The sequence below is a fragment of a genome, unplaced genomic scaffold (genome assembly GCF_019419815.1).
Source record: "Pyrus x bretschneideri cultivar Hongxiangsu unplaced genomic scaffold, Pyrus_bretschneideri_v1 Contig89, whole genome shotgun sequence".
NCBI classification, from domain to species: domain Eukaryota; kingdom Viridiplantae; phylum Streptophyta; class Magnoliopsida; order Rosales; family Rosaceae; genus Pyrus; species Pyrus x bretschneideri.
The window spans coordinates 710,186-723,595 of record NW_025999830.1 but is presented as its reverse complement, the minus strand read 5'-3'; the positions used below and the strand labels follow the sequence as shown (position 1 = coordinate 723,595).

Genomic DNA, 13,410 nt, shown 5'->3' with positions numbered 1-13,410 from the left:
GTAGAGACATTAAGTGTCTTACCATCGGTACTTGCCATGACAATCAGAGCTGATGTTTTGCTTGCTACATCCTCTTAATCATCCTTGGTTTCTGCAATAGAAGCTCAAGGTTTGTTGAAGCGAGGGTCATATGTATTATCCCAATTCTCGGGATACCCAATTAGCTTGAAGCACCGGCTTTTGGAATGTCCCGTCATACCACAATGGGGACATTTACCCTGAGGACGATCATGACCGGGTTAGTCGGTTCTTGATTATCCACTTTTATTCTCGGATCCACCTTGGTCGGTGCAATTGGAGGGGTCACTAGCCTTAGCTGCCATTGCAACTGGTTTTGATCTTTGTTCCTCCATCTTCATAGCTTCCTTGCGATCTTCTTCACGACGAACATACGTATAAACAGCCTGAAATCCAAATGGTGGGTATTTGCAAAGTATTTCTCCGCAAACCTGATCAAACCCATCATCAAGCCCACCAAGAAACAAATACAACCTTTGTCACTCGGTTGTCTACTGGAAAATCAGAACATCTTTTTCACATGCCATGGCCACTTTGTTAAAGTGGTCTAATTCCTGGAAAATCTCTGTCAATTCTCCAAAGTAACAAGCCAAAGGCCACCCATTTTGTCTAAGACATAAAGCTTTCTAATCTAATGAATAAATTCTAGCCTCATCATTCTCATCAAAATAAGCAGTCTTAAAAGCATCCCAAATCTCTTTAGAAGTTGCCAATCGAATATAACGTTTCATGATCTCTAGCTTCATTGCCGACAAGAGCCAACTCTTAATTCTCTGATCTTCAGAGAACCAATCATCATATTTGGGATCATCCTTTCCAAAGGCCTTAATGGACCCACGAAGATATCTCATCTTTTTCCTTCCAGCAATATGAATTTGAATAAGAAGAGCCCATAAATCATAGTTCTTGTCATCCAAAAACATCCCAATGTTGAAGCTTGAGTTATCCGGCTGAATCATGATCGAAGCAGTAGCAGAAACGATTTGGTTGTTCTCGACAAACATCATTCACGAAGAATAGGAAACCTATGCAGCGGAAAAGGTACTTGGGGCAACAACAACACACGTTGCTCACTGGAATTTGGGTCAAAAGATTAAGACACACCAACAACTTCACATGGCTCACTGTTCGTCAGAGGCACCATGGTTGTGACATCCCACATCGCCCAAGGGAGTGATCCTTATATGTATATTCCCATCCCTACCTAATACGAGGCCTTTTGGGAGCTCAGTGGCTTCGAGTTCCATGGGAACTCCGAAGTTAAGCGAGTAGCGCACGAGAGCACTCCCAGGATAGGTGACCTATTGGGAAGTTCTCGTGAGTTCCCAAAAACAAAATCGTGAGGGCGTGGTTGGGGCCCAAAGCGGACAATATCGTGCTACGGTGGTGAAGCAGGCCCAGGAAGTAGTCCCCTTCGGGTCGGATGTGACAATTTGGTATCAAAGCCTAACCCTGGCCGCGTGTGTGACGACGAGGACGTCGAGCCCCTAAAGGAGGTGGATTGTGACATCCCACATCGCCCAGGGGAGTGATCCTTATATGTATATTCGCATCTCTACTTAGCACGAGGCCTTTTAGGAGCTCACTAGCTTCGGGTTCCATGGGAACTTCGAAGTTAAGCGAGAAGGGGGCTAGAGCAATCCCATGATGGGTGACCCACTGGGAAGTTGCTAGTGAGTTCCCAAAAACAAAACCGTGAAGGAATGGTAAGCCCAAAGCGGACAATATCGTGTACGGTGGTGGAGCGGGGCCAAGATGTGGTGGGGCCCAGGCCGGGATGTACATATATATATAAAAAGTCATGCTCAGAAAAATGCCATGCCAAATGCCTCGAAATAAAATGCAAGTACTCAAGTAATGCCAAACAATGCCATGTAATCTGTCAGCCAGAGTCACCTAACGTGACCTGTACAGCTGAATCTAGAGCTCAAATCTCCAACTCACTAATCTACACCTGCACACGAGTCGAAACCATCTAAAGTGGTCTATACGACAGGACTGGGTGTAAAATAAGTATGCTCAAGTGCTACGATCACGTGAAGACTGGGCGAATAATCGCGAGTCACCTACGAGTCGGAACCACCTAAAGTGGTATGTATGACAAGACTGTGCACCTAACTTGGATCCAAGATGAGTGTATGGTGCGGGAGGTGAACATCACGTGAAGGACTGTGCCCAACTCTGGGCGGGAGCACTAACACCGGGGGTGCAGGTTATGAGCTCTCTATGCATCTCGAATCACTACTAAATATAAACATAAACCATAACTTACCTGGCACTTACTTGTACGTCCGCAGCACCAAACATATATATCTATGCAACAAATAATGTATAATCAAACAGCAAACATAATGCATGGCATAAAAACATATAAACATTTCATTTCACTTTCTGGGAAAAACACAATTATATAGGTATATACGGAAAACCAAAAGCCCACTCACACCTTCTGTTTTGCGCCCCTCCAGGTTCTAGTTTGGCTAGCGCTTTTGGTGGCTCCCCCGAGGATTTCCCGGCTTTTCTGACAGATTATCACCAGTGTAGGACCACCTTTCAGTGTGTTTATTTAGTGTTGTTTCTCCCGGACTGCACTAGGTCTTCCGTGCTCTGAACTTTGTATTTCACACTTACGCTGTGTATAGCTGGGTTTTTATTTATTCGTACTTTATTATTATTTCTTAGCTTCCACACTATGCACATGGTTCCGTCACTTCCATGTGACGTCAGCATGCCCTAATCTCAGTCGAGGTGTGTCAGTTTGATTGTGACATCCCACATCGCCCAGGGGAGTGATCATTATATGTATATTCCCATCCCTACCTAGCACAAGGCCTTTTCGAAGCTCAGTGGCTTCAGGTTCCATGGGAACTTCGAAGTTAAGCGAGTAGCGCACGAGAGCACTCCCAGGATGGGTGACCCATTGGGAAGTTCTCGTGTGAGTTCCCAAAAAAAAAATCATGAGGGTGTGCTGGGGGCCCAAAGCGGACTACGGTGGAGTCAGGCCCGGGAAGTGGTCCCGCCTGGGTCGGGATGTGAAAATTTGGTATCAGAGCCTAACCCTAGTCGCGAGTGTGCCGACGAGGACGTTGAGCCCCTAAGGGGGGTAGATTGTGACATCCCACATCGCCCAAGGAAGTGATCCTTATATGTATATTCTCATCCCTACCTAGCACGAGGCCTTTTGGGAGCTCAGTGGCTTCGGGTTCCATGGGAACTCTGAAGTTAAGCGAGTAGCGCATGAGAGCACTCCCAAGATGGGTGACCCATTGGGAAGTTCTCGTGTGAGTTCCCAAATACAAAACCGTGAGGGTGTGCTGGGGGCCCAAAGCGGACAATATCGTGCTACGGTGGAATCGGGCCCGGGAAGTGGTCCAGCCCGGGTCGGGATGTGACAACGGTGGTGCTAGGTACGGCACGGCAACAAACCCTATTAGGGTTCAAAACTTTCTTTCCTTTTTTTACGACTTGGCTCTGGTGCCAAGAAGAGAATGCTTTGAATGTGTTAAGTGTATTCTTCTCATTCTGAGGTATATATAATCATGTACAATCCTACTACAATAAGGAAAGAATAATTACAATCAATTTACAACCTAAACTAGGAATCCCAGAATTAACGAGAAATATCACACAAGTCAATACATGCAAGTCGGACGGGGTAGTCATTCCATCAAATAACTTTCTATTTTTTCCGAAAAAGCATAAGCATTGACCGAGAAAAACTCATTATAGGTTATATCAAACAAGCTCAATGAAAACTGGAGATAGTCAAAACCCATCAAGTAGCAAGATAAAACAACATAAAAAATAAAAAATAAATTTTAAAAAAAAACCTAATCTATATCCCACAAAGGCAAAACACATACGCCAGTACCACCACGTTAGCAACCACAAAGGTAGCGTCCTAAGAAAATCAACTCCATGTTGAATTCGGCGAATGTATGGTAGCTAAAAAAATATCAACCCACAACACAAAACCATCTCCAACCAAATTTCGCCAATAAAACCACCACACTGAGGAGAGTCACCAGTTCTGAACCACTAACAAAGTGCTATAGAGTTAATATCACTAACAAAAATTGTATGATATTGTGGTCCAATAATGTAGCTCAATCAAAACTAAAAAGTTCAGCTCCCCTAAGAGCAGCTCCACCGGAGCTTTTTTTGCCCAGCACCAAGTCCAAATAACAGCCCGGCCTGCAGGGAAAGTGCTCCAGCCCGCCAACTTGCCTGGCACCCAGCCCGTGCCAGTCAAGAGCCCAGCCCAAAATGGACAGACCCATTCCCCGGTCTGTTTCTGGCGCGTGCACAACACGCGGGATGCTAGGCGAGTAGCCGACAGCTTTGCAGGCGGTGGGGCTTGCGTGGCAGGGCAACTTGCAGTCGTCCGGGGTGAAGGATACGTGGCCTCCTCAGAGCCGTTGGATTTCCAACGGCTAGTTTTTTAGGCCGTTGGATTTCCAACGGTAAAAAAAATTTAAATTTCAATTTTAAATTGGACCGTCCGATCACAGATCAACGGTCCACGTTTATTTCACCAAAAATTAAAAAAAAAAAAAAAAAAAAAGGCCCAACTGTCAGAAATTTGACCGTTGGCCACGTGGCGTAATGAGTGCTATTGGATTTGATTATTTTTCAAATCCAACGGTCCCGATTAATTACAACATTAAAATTTATTAAAAATTAATTAAAAAATGTCAAAATTTTTTTAAAAAATACAGAAAAATTTTAAAAAATTAATTTTTTTTTTCTATAAATACCTAACCCTCATCTTCCACCTTACACCACATTTCAATATTTTCTACACTTTCTACACTTTCTACATTTGAATATTTTGTACACTTTGAGAGAAAAAAATGACTTCGTGGAAGCTCAGTGAAGATGTTACGTTGTGTGAATGTTGGGTTCGCACTACTCATGACCCGATTACGGGTAATGAGATGGATAAGCGAGAAATGTGGAGTAAAATTATGAAATTGTTCAACGATGTACATGGAAAAGATGTACATGGAAAAGATGCCAGATCTAGTCAAGGTCGTTGGAAAAAACTCAACGCATCCTTTACTTGTTGGAAAAACGCCCTCTCTCATGCTTCTGGTAATTTGCGTAGTGGGACAAGTTTAGCGGATGAGGTAACAATATTTTTATTTATTTATATGCATTCCACCCACATCAATATTTTAATTTATTTAATTTCTTATGTAATTTTTATGTAATATGCATTCCAAATACTTATGTAATTTTTATGTAATTTTTATATAATTTTTATGCATTCCACAATTCTTATGTAATTTTTATGTAATTTTTATAGACACTACAAGCACAAGCATTCTACAATGCAAAGAACCATAACAAATCATTCAACAAATGGGAATGTTGGCAAATTGTCAAAGATTGCCCTAGATACAAAATTGTGGCAACCGGTCCAGAAGTTGTCATGCATGGTATGGGTCTACACAGTTCGCCAGAAGCAGACACAGCCGAACAAGAAGCCAACACATTTGAAGACACGGAAGGGATGCCTGAACAAGTGCCAGAGACCCAACCGACTCGTCAGTCCCTCAGGCCTCAAGGTAAAAAGGCATCAAAGAAAAAAGGTAGTTCTTCCAAAAATGACTACACTAAATATATGGAGGAACTTACTCGTCAAGGTGAAATGAACATGGCATGGGAAAAGGCTAGAGATGAGGAAAAAGCTGCTGCTGTGGCAGCAATTATTGCAGCTACTGAGGCTCGTGATGCGGCGTCTGAGAGACAAAGAGAAATAGTTAATCGAGAGAACGAGATGATTAGAGAAGCACTTCATCGAGAGAATGAGATGCTTAGAGAAGAAAGGATGGCTCAAACAAATCGTGACACTATGAACAAGTCTCTAGTAGGACTGTCTCCGAATTCAAAATATTTTTGGACATCAGAAAAAAGAGATGTCGTGCGAAGGAGGCGTGCAAGAGATGCCGAAACAAGTCAAGGGGGTTCCAGCTACAGAAATCCTAGCAACCAAGATCCTAGCACCACATATCCTAACTCCACAGACTTTATTTAATTTCTTATGTAATTTCTTATTTATTTTTAGAACTTTATTTAATTTCTTATGTAATTTCTTATTTATTTTTAGAACTTTATTTAATTTTTTATGTAATTTCTTATTTATTTTTACAACTTTATTTAATTTCTTATGTAATTTCTTATTTATTTTTAGAACTTTATTTAATTTCTTATGTAATTTCTTACTTACTTTTAGAACTTTATTTAATTTCTTATGTAATTTCTTATTTACTTTTAGAACTTTATTTAATTTAAAATTAAAATTACATAACCTCACCATTTAAACTTAAAAAAAAAACCATTTAAACTTAAAACACCAAATAAAATTACATAAAACACCATTTAAACTTAAAATTACATAACCTCACCATTTAAACTTAAAAAAAAAAAAAAAAGCAAACACACTAAATAAGATTACTTAAAAAACAATACACTTTATTCTTCAACCACAAGCCTTATTTTAATTATCTTCGCCTTCGTGCAAGCTCCACTGATGCTCAATCAAGTCATTCTGGCAGGCTATGTGCCAGTATGGCTCTTGCAATGAAGTGTATCGTTGAACGATCAATTCATTGTAACGTCCATCCCGTTCCAACGGCTCGTGTTGCACGGGATCTTCGGTCCGGTCATGAGCATAGTAGATTTGTGTTCTTGAGTTGTTCATCAGATCCGGCTCGTATTCATCGACGGCATAATAATCATACTCATCTTCAACAATCATGTTGTGGAGAATAATACACGTCATCATGATGGATCGAAGAGCCTCGACATCAAACATTCTAGCTGCACCCCTGACAATGGCCCAACGAGCTTGCAGGATACCAAAACAACGCTCGACATCCTTCCTACACCCTTCTTGACACTTTGCGAAGTGTTTCTGTTTTTCACTCTGCGGGTGTGGCACTGTTTTGACAAATGTTGACCACCTTGGGTAAATACCATCTGCAAGGTAGTATGGTCCCTCGTATTTAGTACCATTAACCCAATATGTGCATCTCGGCCCACGCCCTTGTAGCAGTTCGTCAAACACTGGAGATTGGGCAAGGACATTTAGGTCATTCTGAGCTCCTGGAACACCAAAAAAAGCATGTCAAATCCACGTATCAAAAGAAGCCACCGCTTCCAGAATGATGCTTTTGGCTCCTTTTCTGTCGCCATAAGCTCCTTGCCACGCACTTGGACAGTTTTTCCATGTCCAGTGCATGCAGTCGATGCTTCCAATCATGCCAGGGAAGCCTCGCATCTCAGCCTTCCTAAGAAGCCTTCGCATGTCCCTTGGCGTGGGTTACCGAAGGTACTCATTGGTGTAAAGGGCTTCAATTGCAGAGCAAAACCGCATCAAGGACCCCAGAACTGTTGTTTTTCCCATCCTTGCGATCTCATCCACTTGATCTGCAGATGCTCCATATGCAAGCATTCGCAAGGCAGCCGTAATTTTTTGCTCAGGAAGAAGACCTAGAACATGAAAAGCATCATCTTTTTGCACAGAATATGGATCATGGTTGCAAACATCATTCATGATTTTAGCGAACAAACTTCGTTGCATTCTAAAACGACGTCTAAAAACATGATCAGGGTAAACGCTGTTGGGAATAAAATAATCTTCCAAGAGATCTTTACCTCGTCTTTCCCTTCTTCTATCGATGTTTGCCGCACGTCCGGGTTTGGCTATCTGACCCATAACTTGCATGATACGGCGGGAATGTGAGGCTCTCCGCCTTCTATGGTGATCATCGTCATCCTCCTCCATTGCGAAGGCCTCATCTCCACCTTCACCTTGGTCAAGATTGACCAATTCTTCCTGTTGTGCCAACAACCTTTTCTGCTGCTCTTGCAACTGTTTATACGCTCTCCTTGAATAAGACATTGTAAGAACTCAAGATTTGAAAATGATAAAGAAGAATTCTGAGCTAAAAAAAAGGATTGAGTTTAGTGTGAGGATGGATGTAGGGATGTAGGGTTTATATGGACAAAAAAAAAGAAGATGAGGTTCTGGACAATGCCACGTGGCACTACGTGATTGGTTGAAAATCTTAGCGGAAATTTATTCAAAAAATAGTACGTTCGGATAATGACACGTGGCGTGACGAGATTGGTTAAAAATCTTATCGAAATCTTGCCTAAATTATTGTAAACAGGAAGTGACACGTGGGTTGTCGGGATTGGTTGAAAATCTTAGCGGAAATTTATTCAAAAAATAGTACGTTCGGATAATGACATGTGGCGTGACGAGATTGGTTAAAAATCCTATCCGAAATTAAAACTATTTTTTTTTATTATTTTATAAAAAAATTATTTAATATTTTAAATGGACTGGGTGCCAGCGCATTTTGTAGGGGTGGAGATTGTTTGTGCCAGCGCATTTTTAGACTAGGTGCCAGCACATTTTTTTTTGGGGTGGAGATGCTTTGGCCTATTACTGTTCATTGAGTCTGTTACTGTTCAATTAAGTGGATAAATGGGCTGGGTGCTGGGACAAAGTGGATAGGGGTGGAGTTGCTCTAATAAAAAGGTGTATGATACCCTGAATTTTATAATATTTCAATTTATTTTAATTATCTTTTTGTTTTACCGTAAAAAACCCTGTAGCATCTGATACTCCTTAGAGTTTCATAAAAAGTCATCTCGTCTAGTTCACCAACTCCGCCATAATTGGTTCTGGATTGTGACGTACAAATGACGCGACAAATGATTACAAAATATTCTTTCACCAAAAATATAGGTCACAAGCATTTCAACACTGTACAGGGTGTCAATGACCGAGAAATTTTTCTGGGTACCAAGTACACCAGTTGAGTTGGTGTTAGCCAAACACCTAATTACCTAGTTTTTTAATTAAGAAAATGTCAACTAGTATACTTTTTTGTCAATCAGAACTCCTAATTTACCCTTAAGTGAAACAAAAATTGAAAAATAATCACCCTCTCTCACAGCATAACCCACCCTGTGCCGCCAAGAACTCACCCAACCACCGCGCACCTCCATCGAAGCTAATATTTTCATCGGAGAAACCCCATCAAATTCTCTCGCTTCCTACTTTTTCCTTTCTCCTCTTCCATTCTTAGCTTTACATGGTACCCAGATTGACAACAACTCCGACCTTTGGATCTAAGTCATCGATATCCGATCGAAGTGTAAGGGTGTCGTTGGCAATTTCTAAGATCCTTCTCTGGCGTAAGGGAGGATTAGAATTAAAAATAGGAAGAGGAAGGGAAAAAGAGAGACGGGTGAGGGAGAGATGGGTGGGGTGGGGTGGAGGTTGAGGAGCCAGAATGAGAATCTGGGTTCTGTGTTTTATTTAACTTTTTCTGTTTTTTTATTATTATTTTCTGAAAAGTTGAGTATTAGGGACTTAATAGGAAGATGGTAACTCAAGTGCCAACATATGCAATATAAAAAGAAGAAACCCAGGTGTCATGTGCCTATTCGTGGGGAGCGCCAGCTATCTCGTGTACCCGGTACCTAGAAAAATTTCTCCCCCCTCCAACTCCATGATACATGAATGCAATCGTGGGACCCACTAGCTCTATTGCTAGTGAGTCTTCCTTTTCCACCTCAGGGTGGGAGGTTCATCGAATGAGATGATATTCTCCAGATTCTCTTTGAAAGGATCTTAGGATCAATTCATGTTAGTCATTTGTCGTACATTGTACGTTCAACTTTCGTTAAGTACTATTTGAATTCAATTTTAAATAAAAAATTCAAAGTAATTTCTGATCATCGAATAATAATAAAAGAATAGGATGAATTGATTTTTAGAATCCTGACGAAGAGGATAGGATCCTATACCAGGTTCACCTACCACATACCGGTGATGTGTCAAGCTTCTGAGTTGGCCTTTGTTTTTCCTTGTGTATATTTATATGCTTTATTTGCGTTTCTGATTTCCCAAAGCCAAAACCCACTTATCCAATACTCTCACCAACTCATCCTCTCCCTTCCTCCCACACCACCCCCCCCCCCCTCTTTTCTCCTCCCTCTCTCTCTCTCTCTCCCTCTCCCCAAAACACATTCAGAAGGAAAAATGGGCGGCCTTGAAGTGGAGAGAAAGACTACAGGATGGGCTGCAAGAGACTCATCTGGAATACTCTCACCCTACACCTACAATATTAGGTAAACCAAAACATTATATCTCAAATCTGCTAAATTTATTCACCAAATAACGCATCTCAATACGCACATATTAACACGAAAAACATTGCTCATTTGATAAATAAATTTGCCGAGTGGATCAGTGTTTATATTATATATGTAGTTATCCTTTTGTCTACTGATTTTTAATCCTAACACAAAAAATAAAAATTGCAGGAACACAGGGCCAGAGGACGTTTACGTCAAGGTTCTATGCTGTGGAGTTTGCCACTCGGATCTTCACCAGATCAAAAATGACCTTGGCATGTCAAACTATCCCATGGTTCCCGGGTACGATTAATATATAAGATTTTCCATACCTAATCCCACGAATTATTTTCTTAATGTCATTTCCTTATATATGTTTGTAATAATTGTTTACAAAATCTTCGAATATTAACCAGGCATGAGGTGGTTGGTGAGGTGGTGGAGGTGGGATCAGATGTGACAAAGTTCAGAGCAGGAGACGTGGTTGGAGTTGGCCTCCTTGTTGGTTGCTGCAGAAACTGCAGCCCATGCAAAATGGACAACGAGCAGTACTGCAACAAGAAAATCTGGTCTTACAACGACACTTACACCGACGGCAAAACAACCCAAGGCGGCTTTGCCGGTGCCCTCGTCGCTGATCAAAAGTAATGATCACCAAACCCTAAATAACTTTTCTCACATAGAATTCACGAGCACAAAAATTTGTACATTTTCTGGCCAACTCTTAATAATTGCAAGTTTCGGATCATTTGCGAATGCTTTTTTATTCAATAACTTTGATTCATGAGATTTGAATTCAGAACTTACATCTGACAAACTGAAGACTAGCTATCACCATATATATACTGATTTGTTGATTTTAGATTACCTAGTAATTAAACCAGTCCTGTTTTTTACTGATTTGTTGATTTGTTTGGTTAAGGTTTGTGGTGAAGATACCGGAGGGAATGGTGCCGGAACAGGCGGCGCCGCTGCTGTGCGCCGGGGTGACAGTATACAGCCCGCTGAGGCACTTCGGCCTGAATGTGAGTGGGTTAACAGGAGGAATATTAGGGCTTGGAGGTGTGGGACACATGGGGGTGAAGATAGCCAAGGCCATGGGACACCATGTGACTGTGATAAGCTCATCAGATAAGAAAAGAGAGGAGGCTTTGGAGCATGTCGGGGCTGATGCTTTCTTGGTCAGCTCAGATGCCACAAAAATGCAGGAGGCTGCGGATTCATTGGATTACATCATTGACACAGTGCCTGTTGGCCACCCACTTGAGCCTTACCTCTCTTTGTTGAAGCTTGATGGGAAATTGATCTTGATGGGTGTTATTAACACCCCATTACAATTTGTCTCCCCAATGGTCATGCTTGGTAAGCCCACTCCACTCACTTCCATCACTATCTAATCTCTCCTTGTGTAGTGGGGAGTGATTTCTGCGTTCTCCTTTTCATCTCTTGTTCGTTGATTCTCCTTTAAGTTGTTCATTTTACTGGATTAGTTAGAAATTATGGCTTCAAAAAACTTGGATTGTTGTTTCTGATCATATTGGGTACGTAATTTTGTATGTAGGGAGGAAGAAAATCACCGGGAGCTTTGTGGGAAGCATGAAGGAAACTGAGGAGATGCTTGAATTTTGCAAAGAGAAAGGATTAACATCAATGATTGAAGTGGTTAAGATGGATTACGTCAACACAGCGTTTGAGAGGTTGGAGAAGAACGATGTTAGGTACAGGTTCGTCGTCGATGTGGCCGGCAGCAATCTTATTTAATAAAGAAGAAAGGAGAAAGAAACACAGAATCATGACTTTGTGAGAGTTAGCTGTTTTGTATTATAACAAATAATGAAATACGATATAGTATTTTCATATTATTGGATGTTTGTTTCGTCTTTAAGTTTACTTTTAATCGAGATGTTTTAGTGCTTTGTGATTGAGGTGATGGGGCTTATTTTATTTGGTGTGGATGATGACTGTGAAAGGTACCAAACCTAGGCGAGAGAGATGTTATATATACACACATACACACACACATACACACATACACACACATATATACCAAAACACATGTGGTTGGTCAGCTGTTTTGGCTAATCATGATTTCACTAATATGGATGGCCTTGTGAGAATGTGTGTCACCAAATTGAAAAATGATAACGTCTGTAGTTTGTTTACTAATTCGTAATTAGAATGAGAGTTATAGAATTAAGGAGGAATTGAAATATGGTGAAATCAAAACCAGATTCTCATTGAAACTGTTTACTAACATTTTGAGGAATCAGAGTAGAAATAGTACTAAACCATATAAATATGAATAAAAGTCAATGTGATTACTAAAATGCCCTATTCTAGTAATTAATCTATTTTATAAGTGGTGACATAAATTCTAACACTGTAAATCCTTGGTTGATTTAGTTTACTCTTTATTTCTCTTTCCTCATCATTTACTATTAGGGGGTGTAATCAATTTGGATTTCATAGGATTTTACTAAAAAAAATTTAAGTGACAGATTTCAATGGATTTTAATACTCTTCAATTTTATATGGATTTTGACAAATTTATATGAATTTCTATTGTAGATTTCAATGGATTTGTATCGATTTTTTTTATGAATTTCTAAGCATCACCAAACCAATACAAACATGACCAAATCAACATAGAATGAATTTCTTTGAGATATTTAATCGAACCAAATTTACAGATACTTCGCGAAATAAATGAAATCTTTTGTCCTGCTTTACAAATGTTTTGACCTAAGAATATTTGGATGTTTATTTATTTTCATGTCTGCTATATATTTGAACCTGTATCAAACAAATTCTACTCCATATTCTCTGTCCCAGCTTGTTGCATTGTGAACCTGGCAAGTAGGGAAGGCAATTAAGCATCACTCAAAAATCTTCAAGTCAAGTGATTTCAGTTCTACATAAATTTTGGCAGGGAATCAAAATAGTTTTTGTGTAAAAAGATGAAAATTACAAAAGAGAGAGAATCGGGAATTAAAATAAAAAATAAAAAATTGGGAATGTCATTGAGGATAAGATTATCTGTCTGTCTCACGGGTAATAAGAATATTCATATGAGGTAGGATACTGATGGTCAAACAAGAGTTGTTAGACCTGCTCTCCGTTTTAAAAATCGTAAGAATGCTTATGGTCAAATTGAAGACCCGGCCCTAAACTCTTTGAGGTAAGGACCATGAAAAGCCCTGAATGTGTACATGGCCAATAAGACAACATTCA

At 40.4% G+C, this 13,410-nt stretch overlaps 1 protein-coding gene across 1 annotated transcript; it reads left to right on the top strand.

Moving 5' to 3' along the window:
• Positions 1 to 9,957: 9,957 nt before the first annotated feature.
• On the top strand, positions 9,958 to 12,104 carry LOC103928508 (cinnamyl alcohol dehydrogenase 1). Its single transcript, XM_009337556.3, has 5 exons — positions 9,958 to 10,173; positions 10,369 to 10,482; positions 10,596 to 10,823; positions 11,102 to 11,541; positions 11,741 to 12,104. Exons 1-5 carry the CDS (start codon positions 10,085 to 10,087, stop codon positions 11,938 to 11,940), a joined length of 1,071 nt encoding a protein of 356 aa, XP_009335831.2. The 5' UTR covers positions 9,958 to 10,084; the 3' UTR covers positions 11,941 to 12,104.
• Positions 12,105 to 13,410: the final 1,306 nt, after the last annotated feature.